The sequence below is a fragment of the Trachurus trachurus genome (genome assembly GCF_905171665.1).
Source record: "Trachurus trachurus genome assembly, chromosome: 11".
Taxonomy (NCBI): domain Eukaryota; kingdom Metazoa; phylum Chordata; class Actinopteri; order Carangiformes; family Carangidae; genus Trachurus; species Trachurus trachurus.
The window spans coordinates 21,166,586-21,189,769 of NC_139904.1; the positions used below are offsets into that span (position 1 = coordinate 21,166,586).

The following is a 23,184-nucleotide window of genomic DNA, read 5'->3' on the forward strand; positions in this document are numbered from 1 at the left end:
TTTGGGGGAATCTAGGCCAGTTTATACAGGGTGGAGGGTCTTCTAGTGGATCAACCAAGGGGAAGGAGGCGGAGGGGCTGATGATAAACCAAAGAGGCGGTGAGAAGCTGTTCTCTGTTCAGGAGGTAAACAAGATAAATCAATTCCCACGTGCGACCACGGTCAGTCCAGCCGCAGTCTGCCAACAAGACCCATCTTCTTCTTTGCCAGTCCTGAAATGACCCGAGGAGAAAAACTGAAACTAATGTCACATCCTTGACCCTGCACTCTCTCCAAATGTGGCTTCACGCATGCTGTTAGACGAAAATGCTTCAAAAAAAAAAAAGAAAGAAAGAAAGAGAGGAAAAGGTAAAAGATCGAGTGAAAAGATCTCTCAACTAGTTTGCATGCATGATAAATCCCCTGCAGAATATGAAAAGCAGAAAAGTAAAACGCATCAGCTTGATGAGTGGGAAACTAGAGGGAAAGGGGTCCTTGGTGAAGAAAAGTGCAAAACATTGCGCAGCCAGAGATGTTTGGATGCTCTGCGTGTTTTTTTTCCATAGCGCAACATCTAAACAATCCCACACACATTAATGGCAGCTGGGAGCGCGTATGGTGTGATGCATCCGTTCCTGATAGGGCAGGGCTACAACGTTGTTACAAAACCTCATAATAATAATAATAAATAAAAAAAAAAAGACGCTCCAATGCAAGAGTCACACACCAGCACCGACGCGCCTGTTTGCCTACAGACCAGTGGATTCAGTGTTTGTCTAAGAGATAATCACTGAGGCGTCACTCACACATTTAGCCATTGTTTATTTGCAGAAGACTGTGTGTACAAGGTAAACATCTATACATTTAACAATAACAGTCTGTTGTCCATATTGCACCTCTGCTGCCATCTGCTGTTGGGACATTAAACTACAGGTTTAACGAGGTCCTCAGTTTGTGGTTGTATTACACAATAGGTTTGTTAGGATACTGAGCCAGGAGTTGCCTTCAGGTGCATCAGCCTTTACAACCTTTGGCTTCAATAAATACTGGACAGTGTTGGTGAAATAGTGCCATTATATGATGACTGAGTGTATGAGTCTGTAGTCACTGTGCATTGACTAATGATCAGACTAATGACACTGTTACTAAAAAAGGTATGTCTTCTCTGGAAAGTCTCAAGTCCCAGTGTCCAAGTCCGAGCCTGAATCACCGAAGAAAAATCAGAGTTGAGTCTGAGTTGTGTCTTGTGTCCCCAGCGTTCAGTCCAAGTCAGTCGAGTCCTCATCACCACTGTCTGAGTTTCAAGATTGGCTCCAGTGCTCAGAGTCAAAGAGCTCACATACTAATAAAAATGTGACACAGTTGTCAAAGGGAGTTTTTTCATTCAAAGTCCTAATGCAGTTCATGCTCAACAGTCTGAGTCCAAGTCATCAGTATAGGCTACTCAAGTCCAAGTCAAGTTGTAACCCATTAAATCAACTGATCATAGCAAACACTAAGCATAAATAGATCTAATAATAAGAGGAAAATACAAGACAAAGATGATGTAGCCTCTACAAATATCAGTGTTTAACTTTATTGTTAGAATCAGCCACATCCCTCCTTAGACTTATACTTAACATCGAACTTGGCAAAAATGATAATAGCCAATGACCAGCATTGTTTGGTGGTGGGGGAGAGACTCAGTTATGTCTAGTTCTTCACTGGAGAACAATGGCTCCTCTCTGTTCAGTCCAGCTGGTCAAGAGGGAGCGAATCGCTGTAGGTTCATGGGAAACAAATTCCTGTTTGGCCTCTGTTCAGAATGTGAAAATTCTTGTTTTCCATGCAGGAATAATAATGCATCTTGTGTTTATGCTGCAAAATCCCAGTTTGTTTATAGGCTATATGAAAAACAAAGATGCCTCATCATACGCTTCCATATCCTATAGCCGACATGTTTTTGATACAAGGTAAAAATGTTCAGGCAATCCAAAATGAATAATTATAATGGTGTTTGCCCCCCCAAAAAACATTAATGTGTAGTGGTGTCAATAGTTAATTAAAGAGATTAGAACCTAATATCCTCATTAGATAACCTAGAGTTTATAGGACGACTTGGAGTCAATGTTTCTCCTTTTCTCTCTCTTATGTCTCTGTCTCTGTAAATCGTGTGCCTCGGGCCTTTTACCCTCTTCCCCTCTTCCCTTCCTGTTATGGGTGCTCGTGACGTCAGCGATGCTTGGTCCAGTACGGGTGGGTCCTTGGTCTGGGTGTCGGGATGACAGCAGGGAGGAAAACTATCAAGTTAGTGATAGTAATCCAGGATACAAAGAGAAATAGTGTGCTGCCTTCAAATTAAAAGCATACATTTTATTTTATACAGTAGTATTTTATAGAATTTGTCTCTAAAGTTGTACCCAAATGCGGTAGATAAGATAAGAGCATTGATTAATGTGCAGATTGTTGTAAATTAATAATTATAATATTGTTATTAATTCTGTATAGAAACCGTCATCCTATTGTTCGTGGTTAGCCTACTGGCTGTGTCTTTCCATACAATCCTGTTTTCCCTTTTAGGTTTTCAGGATGTCAATATGGCTATAGAAAACATGATATATTTTTAACGTGTCAGTTTGATTTTGTACAGCCCCTGACAGAGAAACCCTACATTACTTCTTTTGTTTCAGTATAATGGCGAAAATAGGATTTTATTTTGAAGGCGGCCGCTAGAAGTTGTATTGTTCTTCTGTGGTGCGACTTGACAGCGGTGAGGGAGGCTCCGGAGAGAGTGAGAGACAAGAGGAGAGAGACAGGGGGAGATGGCTGAAGGGAAGGAGGAGAGGACCGGGGTCAAGAGCGACTTTGGAAGACAACCTAAGGTGACCTTGATCATCCAGCGCTGAGGAGAGAAACCACACCAAGGAAATATCTCAGCGCTCCTCTCGGCCTGGACACACACACATACACACAGGCACACACACCGTCTGACAGACCGCCTCTACCTGCTCATCCGAGAGGGAGGACATCCAGCCATATCTGCACTTCTCCTCCCTGCTGGGTCACCACACTGCCCCGAAGTCGCCACTGGATCTGTGGGTTTTTATTTTTTATTTTTTCCACAGTTTGGATCAGTCACCTGAGTGTGTGTGAGTAGATCACCGCTGCTTTCACCAGTGCATGATGTTTTAATGGCGGTGTCATGCATCACGAGGTCAGCTGATCGTGTTTTTCTGCTGATCATTGTGCCATTATTATCACTAGTGCGAGCACACGGTTAAGCTACTGAAAACCCAGGTCCTGCATCCGTGACGTGACCTGCTGATGTAGATGAGGCCACACCCTCAGTCCGAACTCAGATGACATTGTTTGTGCCACACGCATGAATGAACCCTGTCCTACTTACCGGGGGCACTGCCAGCAGCAGCAGCAGCAGCTTTTTGCAGCTGCAGGACAGTAGTGTGATGTTTCACCATGGGACATCCACAGAGCTGCAGGGCCCGGCACCAGCCCTGTCGAAGACTTTTAATTTCACTGTTACTGATATTGTTATCAGTTACTGGCTAATAGCTCATCCCTTTGGTCTAATACCACGGATCTGAGGTGGAGGAGTTTTCACAAGTTGACATATGTGCTTAAGTGGATAGGGGACAGTGGTTCTGCATGACTTTTAACTGCATCTGCAGTGTTTTAAGTCTGAATCTAAAATCATCTGTCATCCACAGAGTGTGTAATTACTGAAGAACGCAGAGTGCAAAGCTGCTGCAATGAGAAAGACATCCCAAGGTTGTAGCGATGCTCTGCAGAGACCACCGTTATCTGTTGGTGTGCTCATGCATGTGCTTGTTATTTACAGAAAAAAAAATCTATGTCAGATGCATTCAGCTGTCAACGGATTTCTCTGTTTTCTCATGCAGTTGCGCAGGCAACCACCGATTCCTGCAGCTGGCAACAAATGAGACACAAACGCTCATGCATATGCACACAAGTTGGGTTATTTCCCCTGCCCTGATTTACATTCTGTTGTGTGTCGCTTTTTGATCTCACACAGGTGAATCTCCTTATCCCGATCTGTTGTTTTGCATCTGCGCTGTGACACAGATCCATGCAGATTAAAGACAGGGTGCTGCAAGGTCACTGTGACTTCAGAGACCCAGGATCAAAGGTCATGCTCACAGCGCTCCCCCCAGTAGTCTGGGACTGTCAATAAGGCGCTCTCAGGGTGACTGTCAGTGTCAGGAGATGTGGGTCGCAGAGTTGGCCCGTGATTAAAAAGTTTGGCGAGCATCCTAGCTTTTGAAAAGCCGGTGAAACACTAATCCCCTCACAGCCCGAGAGCTCCATGATGGGAGAACAAGAAAAAAATAATTTCCCATACCTGGATCCATGGAGTCTGATTATACTATGCTATTAACAAGAGCTGCTCTTAACCCCCACCTGCCTTCTTATGCATTTCCCGACAGATGAAAAGTGGCGTCTGCAGTGGACAGGCACTGATTTATGCAGCTGGCTGGCAGGCAGCACACTGCAGAGTCAGCAGCACCACTTGAAGTTAAAGACTCTGTAGGGAAAGAGAGAGACGCATTGATCACGGTGGACTTTGAGGTTATACCAACACGAATGTCTCTGCCCCTCTCCTTTACTCCGTCCTTCCTTCTCCCTCCTCCCCAGGTGTCTTGCGCCTGCTGTCTGCTCTCCATCATCTGGACCTGATAACCCAGTGGAGCTCCAGCTCCAGAGGCCCATGGCCCCTGTTTCCCTCCAACAGTGAGAGGTGAGCCAAGCTGGCCTCCCCGGCCCCCTCCCTGCCCCCGGCCCCGGACCTGGACCCGGATCCAGACCCAGACCCCGAGCAGCGGCACCCCCAAGAGGAGCAGTATGTAAGCGAGGCCGAGTCCAGCCAGCTTGAGACACACTCGGCACCGCCCGACTGCAGGGACGCCGAGACCATCACAGGTTTGTGTGTGTTGGCCAACGTTTTAGGAATTACTGCAGGAAAACACTGACTCGCAGTTTGTATGATTGATATGTTTTATAAACCCAAACACTGTAGGCATAGATAATAATTCATTTTAGAATATGTAATGTAGACTTTATAAACACTTTCAAGCAGGTAAATATATACTTTTTTTAGCAGCAATGTACAAATATATTTGTCATTTTTATTGCTTTGATCTATATAGAAACGTAATGTAGCTACAACGACCCACTGTGTCCATTTTATAAACATTACATTACATTTTCTTACAGTGGTGACTGCTCAAGCAAAAGATACCGCTCACATTCATGAAACTATACATCCAGAGGGGGCAGATGTGATTAACATTGTAACAAGTAAACATCAAAATGTACGTTAAGTATCAGTTAGTAACAGTTAGTGAACTTCTTCTGCAGAGACATCTCCTGTGCTCCTTCTGGTTTTTTAATATTAATACAAAAATGTCTAAAGAGCATTTTAATGTTGTCTCTGGTGGAGTTGAAGATTTATATTTTTTTTATGTGCTGGTGGCTAGGGTGTGTTTTTGTTCACTACTATACTAATCGATCACAGTACCAGTCGGTCCAAATAAAAAACTCTTTGCTAACATTAAAGGGATAGTTCACTCAAAATTGAAATTTCACTCATTATCTACTCACCCTCATGTCGACTAAGGGCTGGGAGAAGTTTCAGCAAATCGCGCGAGATTTGGACGGACCAGGAAGAGGAGCTTCCACTGCAAACAAGCTTGAAATATAGACTTATTTAATTTTCTTCGGAACAATTTCGCATTTCGGGGCGTCAATACAAGACAGACATTACATAAGAGCAGCATGGAGGTATTTGGATGTTTTTTGGTGACATGAAAATTCAATTTTGGGTGAACTATTCTTTTAAATCTAAAGTAAGTGAAGTGGTCATATAAAAGCAGTGTAGTGAGGAGGCGAGTCAGTTTTAGTCTACATGTTGCTCCAGGACACTCACAGCTCAGTTTCCTTGTTCAAGCTGCTGTATCTTCACCGTCCTCTCTGTCATGCTCAGATGTGTGCAACAGCACCGACCTGCCAGAGTTTGAGATCATCAGTCTTCTGGAGGAGCAGTTGCCGGTGTACCGGTTGCGGGCTGACACCGTCTACGGCTACGACCACGATGACTGGCTGCACACTCCCCTGGTTGCCCCAGACGCCCGGCTCGACCTGACCACTGAGCAGATTGAAGAGACACTCAAATACTTCTGTAAGTTTGGCACTGACATGGTCGCACACAGTTTCATATCTGTCTGCAGTGCCGTTGAAGCTGTTAGAGGTTTTATTCTTATTTCAAATTCAGACTGATGAAAAGCGGCAGGGAAGAAGCTTTTGGATTAAACTTTAAACCTTATATCTGGGGTTTCTATTGAAGTACATGACCTTAAAGTTAAGGATTTAGCCACCTGGGCCCTGTTTTAATCCTTGAATTGGTTCTTGGGAAGATAATCTACGGTAAAATAATCTATTTTGTGTGAATATACTGAATGTGTGCATTTTCTTGACAGGTGTCAATTGGAGAGATATATTATACAAACAGTCCATACAAAAACATTAATATGTTTCTTATCTTTAATGTAGGATTGTAACAAAAATCAAAAAAGTTCATGTGCAGTGTCAGTGCACTAGGGGAACAGGAAGGTGTACTATTATCATAACATTATGATATTGGATGTGTCCTTTACCATCACAGTTTATATTGGAGTTTCTCCCATGTATCCTCAAACAGCCTCTCTCAGGTTTGTTGTGTGTTTTTAGTCATATACAGTACATATACAATAAGGAATTATTATGTTTGATCCTATAAGCCTTATAGGATCAAACATAATGTTGCTGTTTTCATAGCGACAAAAGCGTTGAGAGATGGTTTCAGTGTTGATTTTAGGGGTTCTGGGGTATGGAGTCAATCATAGACCATTTTTATTGCTTCCTGTCTATAATCGACACCATATTTGTTTTGAAAGCCTCGAGCTGAGTCACACTAAAAAGTCTGAACCATCATTTGAAACCTCAGAATAAACATAGTATGGTTTTATGTCAACACGAAAACAGAAAATGACTCTGGTTGGTCGTCTTCATCAATATCATCTCAGTTGTCCACCCTGCCTAATGCACCGGCTCAGAGAGAAGTTACTCTCAATTAACAGTTATCAGGGGATCAAATAATATTGATTGTTGTCGGGTCATTAAAAATGAATGTTTGCTGATGGATTTAAAACATAAAAACCATTAGCTCATTAACACAGGTGTTTGTTAATTTCGTTTGGCACATTGATAACATCTGATATCTGTCTGGTACAGATGAGTAACATTCAACAAGATTTCTCATCCGTCAGCATGTCTAATGGCTTCACACTTTTAAATGTAGTCAGTCCTGTTTTAACATGACCTTAGGGCCTCCCTCCACAAGGCGGTGCTGTGGCTTTAACCTGGTTATAGTCTTGGTGTTGCTGAATTGCCCTCTGTATTTTTTCAATCATTTAGATGTAAAAACTTTACTTTTGTTAGAGTTGTACTCCCTTTTCAGTGATTCCTCTGTGATGAAGTATGTTCAAAGAGTTATGGAGATGTTCTTTGTCAGCGATGCAGACTCTCCTCCAGTACAGATCAGTGATTTACTGTAGATCCTCTAATGTGTAAATTGGTTTAATTTTAGAATATCTCATTTTAAAGATAGTGTTGCTAACATGGAATTTATGTCGTTTATACACTGGCAACGTCACAGTTATACTATATCTCCATCATATTTGCCTTATTTCACAATTAAGACAATGCATGCATCTCATTTTTAAACTTCTTCTGTGTCCCATTGTGTGACATGGCAAACTGATCTTGTCATTCTTTGTCAGATGGAGTAGATGCTATAATTTCCCCCCCTGTGCTGCTTCGTACACCTTTCACAAGAGATCTTAGATATTTCTCCATCATAAGTCATTTTACAGATTAGTGTGAGCTTGAGACTGTACTGTGAGGAGGCTGTGAGTTGTATAATCAAGTCGGATCACTGGTTCCTGCTCCATTATGTTTTGTTGCTGTTTACTGAGGCTAAAAAAATGTCAGAAAGATAAGACACATCCTGTGGCGGTTAAGAGCGGTGTCACTGGCCCTTTTTGTGGATGAGGGTCACCATGGTAACAGCTGTTGGATGCATATACATGTACAGTGGTATTGCACAGAGCAGAGGAGAGAGAGAGAGATGTGGGAGTTCTGTCAGCACTTACAAACTCAAAGAGGACTCAACACTTGTATCCGTCCTCTCTGATTGGCTCCCTCATCCATCACGCAGCCTCTGCCGTCCAATCATGACACAGCGTCTACTTCCGTTTCACCTCGAGCAGCTGCAGAGCTTTTTTCAGAAACGGATGTGGACGCTCTGTCATCTCTCCGCCTCCCTCGCGCTCACTCACAGGGGCGTTGATGTGGGTGGGCGGAGGGTAATTCGGGCTCTGGGCCTGTTATGCTGTACGGTGGCTGAGCAGTGGGAGTGAGAGGAGTGAGAAAGTGAATGGATCAGTATTTAGATCAGTTGTCATGCCTGCGTGTCGGTCATCGTGAAGCCAAGGGGAGAGATGGACAGCAGGAGCAGGACGGAGAGATTGGCGAGGGATGAATGTGAGCTGGATGACTGGTATTATGAGGAGGACGTTAAAGGTAAAGTGCATGTTGAGAATACAGAAAAGAAATGTGATGTTGGCACACATTGTTGGTAGATTGAGAGTGTTTTTGACAATGAAGCTTGTCTTGGTTTTGTTCTTCTTCATTAGGAGGAATTTGTGTGTTTCTAACATAACAACCCTCAAGCACACACACACATGGTTCATTGTTGTTCCTGTGTGAGCCACAGATTCAAAAGATACAACAATAATTGAATAATCCTGTGGTGGTTTTACTACTTGTATTACAGGGGTTTACCATAATGCATTCAATAACTTTGTACAGCAGGTTATTGACCAGAGCTCTGAATCAATGACAGCTTCCCCCCTCAGGGCAGACAACTGGCGTGTGCCATGGAAAACAAGCCTTTCGCCTTTCACTCTGCCCTGCTTTAACATCAAATCAGTGGAGGAGATCATAAACACACACACCCACACACACACCACCTACGAGAGGATGACTTTCTAACCTCTCTGTGTTACGTAATGTGGCTGTGTTGTGTCCGTGCCGCTAAGCATGTATCACACCAGAAGTGATGAGATTTGCACAGGAGTCTGTGGCTCATCTTCCACTGTCCTCTCTCGCTTTTCTATCTCCACAGTGCTATGTGCAGACAGAGTGGGCCAGATGACGAAGACCTACAATGACATCGATGCTGTCACACGTCTGTTGGAGGAGGTGAGATTGTCTATTTTTGTCTGGAATTAGAAGCTTCACCGAGGGGCAGTTCCCAAAGTGAGGCTGCAGCAGAAAGGACGCTGCACTGTAGGTTTGCCAGAATGAATAAAACGCCTGAGGTGCGAACACTTGTGGAAAGTTTAGCAGAAAGAGATCAATAAAGAATCTGTGAATTCTGCCGCAAAATTTGCCAGCAATTGCTGAACAAATGTTCTGCATCTCTTCTCTTCTCTTCTCTTCTCTTCTCTTCTCTTCTCTTCTCTTCTCTTCTCTTCTCTTCTCTTCTCTTCTCTTCTCTTCTCACATTCTGACTAATAGAAAGAGAGAGATCTGGAGCTGGCTGCAAGGATCGGCCAATCGCTTCTGAAGAAGAACCGAACTCTGACTGAGCACAATGAGTATTTGGAGATACAAGTGGGACAAATCACAGAGGAGGTCTGTACACACACTCACTAGAAAACAACACATGTGGCCGTAAAGTATGACATAAGACCCACTGATGTTTGTATGACATCCACGAGTTGTGAATGGTCTGGCCTCTTGCAGGTGGCCCAGCTGCATCATGAGCTGAACCTGAAGGACGAGCTGCTGCAGTTTTACACCAATGCAGCTGAAGAGAGCGAGGACGAGTCCAGCCTCTCCCCAACGTCAGCATCCACTCTTTGTTAATTCCTGTCTGTCTGTAAAAAGTTGATTTAGTAACTTCCAATCTGCATGACTCCAGGATGCGAATATGAAAAACAAGCAAAAACGCTCAGTTAAACCAAACGTTGATCACTTATAATCCACTAAAGATCAGAGGTGAGAGCTCCCTGACCTCTGGTCTGTGTTCCTCTGTCCACAGGGGTAAGAAGACTAAGGTGGAAGCTTCAGGAGGGTTTGTGAGTGACACACTGCAGAGGAAACTCAAGGATCTGGAAGAAGAGAACCTGTCACTGCGCTCGGAGGTACAGTATCTCCACACACAAACCATGACGATGATGATGTTGATGTACTTTATTTGTACTATGGTGTGTGATTTTTATTATTGTTTTACTGTTTGTGACTTCGCTCTCAATGTAAAGCAATTTGTGATTTTGGTAACACTTTATTTGACACCTATCTCTATAACACATTATAACCATACTTATAATGAGTTATAATGCAGTTATAGCACTGTATAACTATAGTTATAAACACTCATAAATGATCATAATGCTTTATAACAATAATAATAACACACTATAAAGCATTTTATCATGACTTATAAGGTCAGGTATTATAATACATTATACTGTAGTTGTTAGCAACTTGCTGACAATGCTCACATCAATAATGCATTATAAATATAGTTATAATGTGTTATAATTGGCTTATAAACGTGTATAACTATCATTATAAACACTTGTAAATTATCATAAGGCTTTATAACAATAAGCAACACAATATAGAGCATTATAATTCTATTATAATACTTGACCTTATAAGCCATTATAAAATGCTCTGTGATGTGTTATGCTTATTGTTATAAAGCAATTATAACACACTTATAATGCATTATCGATGTGGGCATTAGTTACTAACAATTATAACGTATTATAATACCTGACCTTATAAGTCATGATAAAATGTTATATAGTGTGTTATGATTATTGTTTTAAAGCACTATGATCATTTATGAGTGTTTGTAACTATAATTGCACAGTGCTGTAACTGCATTATAACTCATTATAAGTATGGTTATAATGCGTTATAGAGAAAGGCGTCAAATAAAATGTTTACGTGATTTCATATCTGCGTAAGGTGCTATACGAATAAAGGTTACTTACAAACAACAACAGCTCACACTGTATGAGGGAGAAACAGCTGGGAATATGTAACGACTGTTTAATTTACGGATGTTTACATGTAGGCTAACCATCTGAAGTCAGAGACGGAAATCTATGAAGAGAAGGAGCAGCAGCTTGTCAACGACTGCGTGAAAGAACTTCGTAAGTCTAGCTCTGGCTTTCTAGTTGTGTATATATATATAATTATTTTATTAAGTTGGTTGAGCTAATCTCTCCGGCCCTCTGTCCCGTCAGGACTGTCCAGTCTCCAGATCTCTGCCATAGCGGAGGAGCTGGCCCGTAAGACAGATGACGCCTCCCGACAGCAAGAAGAGATCACTCACCTCCTGTCGCAGATAGTGGATCTGCAAAAGAAAGCCAAATCTGTGAGTGCACACGCCCAGACACATAAACCCATCATAATTCAATCACAAGAACTGTTATGCTTAGTCAAACCTGCATGTGTGTGTCTAGTATGCAGTGGAGAACGAGGAGCTCTCTCAACACCTGATAGCAGCTAAAGATGCCCAAAGGCAGCTCACAGCCGAGGTAACTTCCACATCACTGCTCGCCAAGCTGTTGTCATGCCATCTATTCACATTAATGCCAAAAGTTAAGTTGAATTATCCACAACACGACAGCTCCAGGAGTTGGAGGAGAAGTACTTGGAGTGTATCGAGATGCTGCACGAAGCTCAGGAGGAGCTGAAGAACTTGAGGAACAGAAACTACACAGGAACTCCTCGCCGCTACCACCCCATGGGACTGTACCCGATGGTGAGGGAACGTGTGTGCGTATGTGTGTGTGTATCTGAGGGTGTGTCAGTGTGCATCTTGTGCTCCTTCATGTGTTTTTGTGTTGCAGGATTCTCTGGCAGCGGAGATCGAGGGGACGATGAGGAAGGAGTTGAGTCTGGACGACCCCGAGTGTGAAGAACAGAAGTAGGAGTTCAAAGTTTAATGTGACACTCAAACAATTCTGATTTCAGTGATTTTCTGATTGATTGTTCAGAATTATAACATAGAAAAAGATAAATGTAATGATTGAGGTTTGCTCATGAGATGGTTTAGAGGAAAGAGAGTTTCACTGCTTCAGCATGTGATAGACACCAGAAGATAAAATTAATGGGAAAAATGAATGAAAGTAGATAAATATCTTCATAGTAGTATTATAAATGAGAAAAACACCACGGATTAGTTAACGTTATTGGCCAAAAATAGGTTTTTGCCACTTAAAGGTCAGCAAGGTAGGAAACGTACAAGATGATCCAGACAGCGGTAGTGTTCGTCATAATGTCTGTGGTTCTTTGGTTCTGTTCACTGAGGTTTAAACTCAGTTTAAACTTTTTAAACTCTGTTTAAAAAGTGTATTATTCAATGACAAAAGTTTTGTTTCACAAAAATAAACAAGATGTTTTAAGTAACTACTCTATGTACGGTTTGTCCTGATACTCTTATGTCTGATTGTTTGCAGAATCCATCGTAAGCGTGTTTTTGAGACGGTCAAGAACGTGAACCAGACGGTCCGTCAGCGCTCGCTGACTCCAACCAGTGCCAACATCCCGGGCTCCAACCAGTCTCTGTCGGCTCGCACCTCGCCTCAGTCCAGCGGCCTCTCCACGCCCCACTCCAGCATATATGGAGGTGACATGAGCGGAGACAGCGTTGCCCTCGACAACCGCACCCAGAGCATCTTGATGGAGACGGCGTCCAATCAGGATAGGTGAGGGTAAAAGTGATTAGCAAATTGTGGATGAAGTGACTGAGGACGCATTTTGACGTCATTGAGAAATATTCTTACACCTTGTGTCGTCCCCACTCTGACAGCAGCACAGAGGGCCGAGAGAAGAAGGCGAGCGGCGCCGAGGACCTGAGGCTGGCCCTGCGGCGCCTGTCTCTGCGCAGACAGAACAACCTGAGCGAGAGGCGCTTCTTTGAGGAGGAGCGGGAGCGAAGGCGTGGAGGACACGGGGGAATGCAGGACGCTCTGGGCCAGGAGTGCGTGATGACCCCCTCAGAAAGCATCATGTCTCTGGGGAACCTCCACCTGTGGGCCACACGAGGACCATACCTCCCCGATAAACTCCAGATCGTCAAACCGCTTGAAGGTGAGGGAGAAAGGGAGCGGGGCGCGAGCTGCAAGGCGGGGAGGAAGTGGGAGGGCGAACGGGGCCGAGGGGCCGGGACAAAGAAAGGGAGCAAGAGAGGCTGGGCTTCGGAGAGGGAGAGCTGGCATGGTCGGACGCTGGAGGGGGAAAGAGAGAAAGGGTGGGGGTGGGGGGCGAGGAAGACGGGAGCTGGGATAGAGATGGAGAGAGGAAGGAGGTGGGCCAGAGACCGGGCGGGGAGCAGGAAGATGAGGGGAGCCAGGGAGAGGAAGGAGAGACCGCTGTCACTCATGCTCTTCAACTCTTTCTGGTCCCTGATGCACCATCACAAGTCAGGCAGCTTCACATCTCCACACAGCTATTACAAAGACACGCAGCCCAGAGAGTGGCTGTAGATACACACACCTCACTGAACAGAGGAGGGGCAATGTTTTATTTGTGCCATGCATCCACACTGTTTGCTGCTTTTCATGGCAGAACGCATCTTCATCAATTTGCATGTGATTTCTTAACTTGCAGTGTGTCAGGGCCTCTGTACTCTCACACTGTGTATGGAAGTGAATAAAAAAAAGAGTCCTGGATCCGTCCCTTCATGTGTATCCACACCAGAATTTAACTCCCTGGTTCATGCCCCATCCCCAAATCAATTTGCTTTTTGTGAAATCCTACCAACAAATAAATAAAGGAACCAACAGATGCAGGTGAAAATGTGACCTTATTGGCTGTAAATAGGTTCCCAGTGAGTGTAAATTCATGTATAACCTTGGTGATGGAGAGCATCAGATGTGACATCACTGATTTAGCTGAGGGAGAAGTGTAACATGTTAAAAGTTTGATCCCAGAAACAGTTGTGTGATCATTCCCCCTTGTGTTGTTGGCCTGTGCTGCCCTCTGCTGGTGATGCTTCATCCATCATTTATCTTCATATGGACCACCTCCATTGTTTACATGCATTTGTTTATTTGTATTTACTCCTCCTCATTTTGTATGTGTGTTTTATTTTTTCTTTCTTTTTGTCTATTTATGACTTACTCTGTTTTTGTTTTAGATTTTTCTTTCTTCATTCAGTCACTGCTCACTCTCTTTGTTTCAAGTCTGACTAATAAAAACCTGCTCTCATTCTAACTACTCCTCCATTTCATTTCATTTTCATGTTATGCTTCTCTTCATCACCTTTCAGTGTCTCTGGAGTACTTTCACCACCTTTATTTGTCATGCTAATCACAGAGGCTTTTTATATGCTTTTATCTTTTTATGGATATTCCTAATGGACAGGCATTAACAAGTGGTTATTAGCATTATTTTAACTGGGTACTTGTCATGCTCTTGTTACACAGTCAGTAGTCTTGTGTTAGCTCATCTTAGCTGCACCGATACCTCACAGTTTTTTTTTTCTATCATTGATTACTGAGATGCTTTTTGTCTGAATTAACATAGGAAAGAAAGTTGTGTCTTCAAACTGAAGCCACACCACCACTTAAGTATTGAGCACTGAATATTCAAGTGGTTGTTTGAAGATATTAAAAAGCAGTAAAGTACATAGCAGATTTATTCCCCTCTGTCCTCCAGGCTCTGCCACCCTGCACCACTGGCAGCAGTTAGCCCAGCCTCACCTCGGTGTGATTCTGGACCCCAGGCCTGGCGTCGTGTCAAAGGGTTACAGGCCGCTTGAACTAGAGCTGGAGCAGGTGTGTGTGTAAGGTGTAAATCTGTGTTTATAACACAGTGAGGTACCAAAAAACACAGTTACTTTTAATTTATTTATTTGAAAATGTAATTAGAAGATGAATCCAGTATTACTATCTAATGAAACTACACTTGTAATCGGCAATAAAATTGGGATTCACAGTTAGTCCTCTGTTAAAAATTGACTTAAATCCAGGCTGCAGTACATACAACATGTTCCTTTGCCTTGATAATATAGATTATCTGTCCATCTTCCTTCAAATTCTCTGCCATTTCTCATGAGTGCAACATTTTATCAGTTGCTTTGGCCAGGATGTTTTTATTATTATTATTATTATTATTATTATTATTATTATTATTCCTCATATGAAATACATACTGACCAAACCAACTGACCAAATCTGCTCAGATAGGTTTGAGATATTCAGTGGAAGTTAAAAAAAAAAAAAAGTAAATGGTATGACCTGACTAACTGATTGAGATGTATCCCTATCAATACAACTAATGTTGATATCGTAATTAGTAAAAATTCGTGAAATGGTAGTATCTTGTACTTGTACTTGTACTTGCACTTGCACTTGCACTAATGATCTGTACCTGCCTCTCTGCATTGTGCTGCTCTGTCTGCAGGTTTATCCGTGGGGCGGCTTTGAAGAGGACGAACCAGGTGAGCAGTACTTCCAGAACCTGCCCACATCCTCAGCCTCGGCCTCTCCGGCCGTGCCCACCACCTCTTGCTCCAGCGAAACCAACCAAGCGCAGCCTCCGCCCAGTCTCGCTCCGCTGTCTCCCCCCACTCCATCCCCGTCGCCACATCTCAGCAACACTGATGCCATTGGTGAGAACGGACACTGCATTTACACACTCACCGTACAGTCAGTGTTTAACTGTCTCGTTGTCGAAACACAGCCGATCCTGACCTGTTGTCTGTGTCTGCACGACTTGCAGCTGCATACTACCCAGGTAAATGCATGGCCCACACCAGCTCCACCTACACCTTCACCACCTGTCGGATCCTTCACCCGACTGATGAGCTGACACGGGTCACACCAAGGTGAGCAAAATAATTGAAAAAAAAAAGAAATTTATGATCAAAGTCAGCTTTTTGTTACTTGTACTCTTACGGGTTCTCCAAGTTCCCTTGCTGAAGTTGTTCTTAATCGGCCTGAATTTGCTGCAAGATTTTGCGTTCCTGCTAAAAGCAGCTGTATTCAAACATACCTTTCTACAGAAGCCCTAATGAAATAATGTGTTAAAGAGAGCAGAGCAGTGCCTAATGCACATTTTCAACATTTTTAAGCAAGTATTTTATTACGTTTCATATACTGTAATAACACTAAAAATTAACATGATCATCAATGCAGTTTACACTTTAATTAATGTGATAATGTTGTTTAGATATTGTGGCGCCCGGAGGAGCCCACATTGTCCTTAATGTGCAGTCTGAATTCAGCTGAGTCCCAAAGGGCAGATAAGATCCAAGCAGCAGTTGCTGAGGTTGGATTGTGGCCAAGCAACAACATTCAGTCAGTCGCCTGCTAGACAACAGGAAGATGTTAAATAATACATGCAGGTGCTTATGGCTCAAAGAAACAACATCCCTTGCGCAAAACAAATGTTAGTTTTGTGCTATTACTGTACGATGATGCGATATCACAGAAGTGCAGTTTAAGTTGTTGAAATCAATGAGTCACTAAAAGTATGTTTCTAATTATCCGTGTTCTTGTCTCCTCTTTGGTTTCTCGCCAGTCTGAACCCCGTCCCAGCATCGTCCTCCTGTGTGATGACCAGCACTCTGCTGGGGACGCCCGCTGCAACGCCCTGCACACCCCGACGGCTCAGTCTCAGGCCCTCCGAATCCTCAACTAACCTCAGGCAAGACTCCAAAGATACCAGAGAATTACTTCACTCTGAGCTTGTAATAATGTATAAATTTATATCGGGTTAACAATGCAGAAGGTTGTTTTAAAGGGGACATATTATGGAAATATCACTTTTTGAAGGCTCTTTAACATATATTTGGGTGTTTGTCTTGCCTTCTGGCCCCCAAAATGTGAGAATTGACAAAAGAATCTGTAATTTTCAGCCTCTCTCGGTTGAAATCCATGTGGTTTTATGAGTTGTTCCCGCTGTTGTCTGACCATGATGTAATTAGTTGTCAAATTTGCATAATACCACCCCTAGCTGTGAGTACCGGTACCGGTAGAAGGGGTGTCGTGGGGCAAGCAGCCGTTGAAACTAGCCATTCTGAACAGGCCTATTTTGATTGGATGAAAAGAGCTGTGATGTTTGATCCTTGGAGTATTTCCACCAAAGCATGTCACAGACATGTATTTAGGACACCTTTGTGGAAAAGAGGCATAATATGTCTCCTTTAAAGATCAATTAGCAGTGTATCACACTGAGTTAAGACAGGATGCATAAGACCTTTTGACCTTTCCCCCTACATCTACTTACCAGTCAGTATGATGTTGACGCAAATCTTTCGTGTCTGTACAGAGATGCAACCCGCACCACCAGCACCTCCCTGGGGTTAGTGCGTCTTCTCCAGGAGAGAGGGATCTCAGCAGCGATGTATCACCACAGCCAGGGCCTGGAGCATGGGCCGGGCAGCGGAGGAGTCTTGTTCAGCACCTCCATCACCCCAAACCGAGCGCCCAACCCCGACCCCCTGCGCCCCTCTACCCCTCCCAACTCGCCCACAGGACCAGGAGCCACAGCTTTGCTAACCTCAGCGTGTTTCGACTTCAAGAGCCCGTCGTACGACAACTTCCTGGCCTCTAAACCAGCCCGGTCCATTCTGAAGGAGGTGACTGGGGGGATGAGGGGCAGACAGAGAGGGAGGGACTGTGAAAGCCAAACGGATGTTAGCGTGACCGTCCACAACCTCAACCTGCTGGACAAGGTGAAGCGGCTGGGTGTGGCTGGAGCTCAGGGGGGAAGAGCAATCAGTCCAGGCCCGATGCTGGGTCCTCTGGGCGGGCTTCGCAGATCTGGCTCCCCTTTTGCTCCCGATGGGATGAGGCGGAACCGGAGTTATCCTGCCATGGTTGGGGCCAGCATGGCGATGAAAGCCCCTGGGCCCCCGGAGTAGTCAGGACTGCTGCTGCTGGCCATCAGGATAACCAAGTAGGAGCCGGGCCGGGTCGAGGTCTGACTGCTGAGCGGTCACCTGGAGCCCAAACACTGACACTGTTCATACTGTACCACAACGACGTGGCACTACTGACCAATTTCTAATCACTGCTGTGGTTCCACACTGACATGATCAACTTTATAGCGCTTTTAGGTAGCGACCCCTGCTTGAAGTAAAAACTAACTAACTTAAAGGGTTAGTTCACCCAAAATACAGAAAACATTTTCTGTTTTGCTTTTACTGGTACTCAGCCTCAGAAGGGCTGGTTTTATGTGCTCAGATATTGAGTTATCGCTGATGGCTCGAATAAAAATTCTCTTCGATGAGAAAATCAGGTGACGCCACTCTCATGTTTATGTGTTAAGTATGAAGATGGATCTTAGCTTAGCATAACGAATGGAGGCTTGAGGATACAAATATTCCGGTCATGTCTAAAATTTTAGAATACAAAGACCAACACTTGTATTGCTTGATGATTCACATGTTGTACAAGATAGGTGTAAAAATAATTTTAACTAAGAGTTACATGGTGTATTTATTTCTTAATGGACATCCGATAATCATATTTGGCATCACTTTGCACAGCAGGCAATTGTTCCAGTGAATATGCCTGAACTAACACATTTCTTTTCTGTTTGTGTAATGGATATAATGTTTGTAGAGTTGACTTAATACAAAGACATGAGAGAGATCAATCATCTGTGATGAATTTCCCAAACTGTAAATAACACTTGGCCGTGGCTTGTCATTGAATATTTAATATTAATTTGTTGAATACTTTTGTTTTTGGCGAAATGTTTGTAAAACTGACAAAACCTCCAACAGAATCAGCTTAGCTTTGATTATGGTGTTAATAACTAAAACCTACCATGCTATCGCACTAAACTAACAAACAATCGGCCTGGTTATTGTCAGCTTGTTAGCATGGTGACATTATAATCAGTCAGATATCTGAAAATCTGGGCAAATACAACGTTTTTTTAATCTAATTTAACTTTATGTAATTGGGTGAACTGATCCATCGACAGCAGAATATCTTAAAAGAGATTTCAATCCAAAAAAAAAAACTACTGCTAGCTACTCACGCCCCCTGCTTCGGAGACTGACTCTGCTGGCTAGATGTAGTACTCCCACTCTTGCCTTTTCTGAATCACAGCCACACAATCCCACACACGTCCAGACACACACAGGTGCCATCGTACTAGTTGGCTAGTTACTGTAGCACTAAATCATGCCTTTCTTCCTCAATATTACTGGGTTAAAATCCAACGTTTTATATGTAATGGAAAATTTAGACCAAAAAAATGTCATCCTTCCTCTCACTCCCCCCCCCCTCCTCTCCTCTCCTCCTTCCTTCCTGTGTCTCCCTCAAGTGATTAGGTGTGAACCCGACAAGTCACTTTCAACCAATCATGGGCATAGATTTTGTGTCAGTATTAAAGATACTTTGGATTAGTTTCTTAATTGGCCATTAGACAGAGAAGCTGATGGTGCTGCCCCTGAACTGGACAGATCAATACGAGGGATGAGTGAAGTGATTGTGGCTAATCAGCTGTTGTGGTCGGAAGCTTTCTGACATTTTCCTTAAGGTTTCCTTGATGAAATGAAGCAATATAGTGCCTCAAGCGTCTTATTTTTTGATGATTTATTGTTCTTCTGGCGTTGGATTAAGTGTGAAGTAGCTGTCACGACCATTGTTTGCACTTGTGTTTATTTATTTTAAGAATATTTTCCTGAATTTGAACTATTTTTCATAAGAAAATATGTTGTCTCACACACTGTATATAAATGCTGTTCATTGTCAGTGAAAATGACACACTCATAAAGGAACTGTTATGTGTAGCACATAACCAAGAACCACACATCACTGTAAGTATTGGGGTGAGCATGTAATCAGGGGATTTTCCAAATAAAAATCATCAAACAACAAATGAATCTATGTGATTTTCCTCTTTATTTGCCTCTACATGAGTCTGTGACTCATCCAGAACTGGTCAAATCAACTCATTTCATCTACTCACTTCCAGCAGATGGAGCTCACGAATAACTCAACACGGCAAATAGTACGTGAAGTGCCAGTCTGTCCACATTCATTACCCATCCAGCATCTGTAGCTCTTGTGCTGTGAGGGAAATGATGAGGGCTACTTATTAAACCTCTATTAGCCGCAGGGTGAATGAGAGGTGAGCTATAACCGAAAAATGTCACTCTGTCAGCCGGGGGAGTCTAATTAGAAGAAATGAAATCTAACTAACGTCACTGATGTCTTCCATGTTGGATATTTGTCCCCTTGGAATAACATTTTGATAATCTCATTTATCACAACATCAAATCACACAGCCCCAGAGATGTAAAAGGAAATCCACCCTCCCTGTTCCCTCCTCTGAGCACAGACATGACAGCAGCTGGACCTATAAAGTGAGTGAATGTACAAATCATATGTTCATGGAAGTGGATATTAATATAATTTAATTAATTAATTAATTAATTATAAATTAATATAATTTAACAATAGTGTAGTGTAGCCTACACTTATCCAGTGTAATATCCAAACACCTGCCAAATGGATTGGCACAAATATTCCTACAGACATTCAAGACAACAACAGATGAGATCAGTTCTGATGACTGAAGATTCATTTTCTTTGATGATCTTCTTCTAGCGCCACCATGAGGTTGGATGTTCAACGTAACCTCAGGTTGAGCATTTGATTGAGATTTCCCAACATTCACAGCTGTGGGTGGCACTAATTAGCTAATGACAGCTAATCCTGGCCAATAGCACGCTGAGCCAGGATGAGCCAGGATGATGGTGAGCATAGAAAAATACCAGCTAAACATCAGCACGTAACAACTGTCGTTCTGAGCCTCTTATAACTTACAACAGGCTCAGGCTGCTGGGAGCTGTGTCTTGTGCGCTCTGCCTGTCATATCTGGTAGTTAACATCAGTATTTCAACCAAAACATTTTTAATATCAGCTTCATATCAATTTTTAATTCTGTTTGTGAGTTTATTTTCCTCCTGTGCTTGCCTGGGGCCAGCTACTGTCCTACTGCAAAATCGACCATACCTGCTGCTGGTGGTTATAAATGTATTTCTAGTCAGAGTCTAGTCTGAGTTTAAAATGTGTAGCGACTACTTTATTCTGTTTAAAAGGTTTGCAGCTATGTTATGTGGTCATGGCTGCTAGATGAATCTACATTATGTGGGCTTGGATTTATAGCCTTTGTTGAGTCAACCCTCAGAGAGCAAGTCTTCCTTGAGTATACTGTAAGTTGCTCTGTGTCAGATGCCTTTGAATCAACTACAGTTGAAAGAAAGGGAAATCTGGAGAGTGGACAGAGATTAAAAGACAGCATGTTCAGCCAGTTTCAGGAAGAGCTCGGACCATCTGCTCGTCACCGTGAGCTGGATCTTCATTACAGCCACACTCTTGGAGCTCATGTTCCTTTCATGAGTGTGTGGCTTCGCCCATTAGGACAAAAAACCAGAGCACTTATGCATGTATGAGTGCTCCAATCGCTCCATGTGACCATATAGGCTAGATGCATGTTCGCCTTTTGACCTTTCTTTCTCTGTATGATTTCCACCTCTGGCACAGATCCACATTAACACACACACACACACACACACACACACACACACACACACACACACACACACACACACACACACACACACACACACACACACACCAAGTGGAGCTATTTGCTTGCAGATGCCGATGAAGCTTTTAAACCATCCCAGAGCCTTTAACTCTGTAGTCTTTGGCTCTAAGTTTGAATCAATTTCCGTGGTCCTATCAGAATCTCAAATCTTTGAAAATTTCTAATTCAATCGCAAACCCCAGTCTAAGCTGGTGGCGGGGACACACACACAGACACACAAACAAACAAACATATAAACACACAGCAAGCCCCTTTCTTTCCCGCGGGGCATCCCAAACCACTTCTCTGAATAATTCACCCAGCCTGCTTTGCTCATCGATTCCTCTCCCCACCTCTCACTCATACAGACACATCTTTCACTTAACACACAGGTCCAGCAGCAGCATAATGGGCTGCTTCATCACAATTCACCACCACTGTGTTTTCCACCTCTTCACGTCACTGATACCTTCAACAGGTTCATCTCAGCAGACTTTCATGACGCCTGGCTTTGGTCAGAGTCACTGCTTTCAAGACCATTTCAAACAAAAAATGGAGTCAATAGAAAAATCATTGAATCTCGTCTTCTCTCTTCACCCAAACAAGTTTAATCAAATATTTTCTCATAACACATATTTCTTCATAACAGCCAGATATACGGGGCTTTTTGGACACAGTTATCGTCTCTGTGGTGGAGGCAAAGGCAATTATTAGGATTCATTTTGGGCCTTCTTTACAGTAATAATTCAGTCGATATCAGTGTCTCCAAACATTTCAAACTGGTTCAGTGTTTAGCAAAAACTTTAGCTCGTTATGAGCTCACAGCTGAGAGGGGAAAGTATTCTCAGACACTTACTGGCACTCTCCCTAAATGATGCATTTACTGACTTTCATCTCTTTCATGTGGCTGCACGCTGACCTTTTTTTTTCTAAGCATCAGATATTTTTCTCTTTACATTTATTATACTCTTGAAAAAATCCACTGTGGACCAGGAACGTTTTCTTTCTTTGTTTTGCATCAGGCAAAAAGATTCAGATCTTTAACACTGAAAAATCATAGGTCTGAAATCATTTTTGTCCTTTTGAGTGATTCAAAGTTGCATGGATTACAAAATGTGTGATACAAATATCAATCCATTGCATTAGCAGTAACACTGAGTATAAAAGAAATCCACCTGGCAGTAGATAATATTAAGTAAATGACAGGTCCCATGTAGGGCTCTGTAGTCAGGGATCTGCAGAAAGTCTGAAGCCCCACATTTGTACTGTAGCAGTATATCATTATTTTTTCTTTACTTCAATAGAATCACATCAACACTCAGTCTTTCAGTCAGTCTAAGATTTATTTCTTGTGAAATGTGACAGTGGGAGCAGTTTCCTTAGAGTCTTTTTGCCAAAAGCAATAAATTATCTAGCAGCTAGCATTTCAAAGAGAGATATGTCAAAGAAGAGGGTCTTTGTTCAATGTATAGCTGTTTTATTGTTGTTTTATACCACAATCCCAGT

General features: G+C 42.9%; 1 protein-coding gene across 1 annotated transcript; it reads left to right on the top strand.

Moving 5' to 3' along the window:
* Nucleotides 1–9,243: 9,243 nt before the first annotated feature.
* trak1b (trafficking protein, kinesin binding 1b) lies at nt 9,244–17,989 on the top strand (the record flags this gene model as incomplete). Its single annotated transcript, XM_083981914.1, has 16 exons — nt 9,244–9,294; nt 9,613–9,729; nt 9,841–9,941; nt 10,139–10,241; nt 11,186–11,264; nt 11,358–11,488; nt 11,577–11,651; nt 11,744–11,878; nt 11,967–12,043; nt 12,576–12,824; nt 12,929–13,209; nt 14,779–14,897; nt 15,526–15,733; nt 15,844–15,949; nt 16,645–16,770; nt 17,395–17,989. 16 exons carry the CDS (start codon nt 9,244–9,246, stop codon nt 17,987–17,989), a joined length of 2,553 nt encoding a protein of 850 aa, XP_083838040.1.
* Between the last annotated feature and the right edge of the window lie 5,195 nt (nt 17,990–23,184).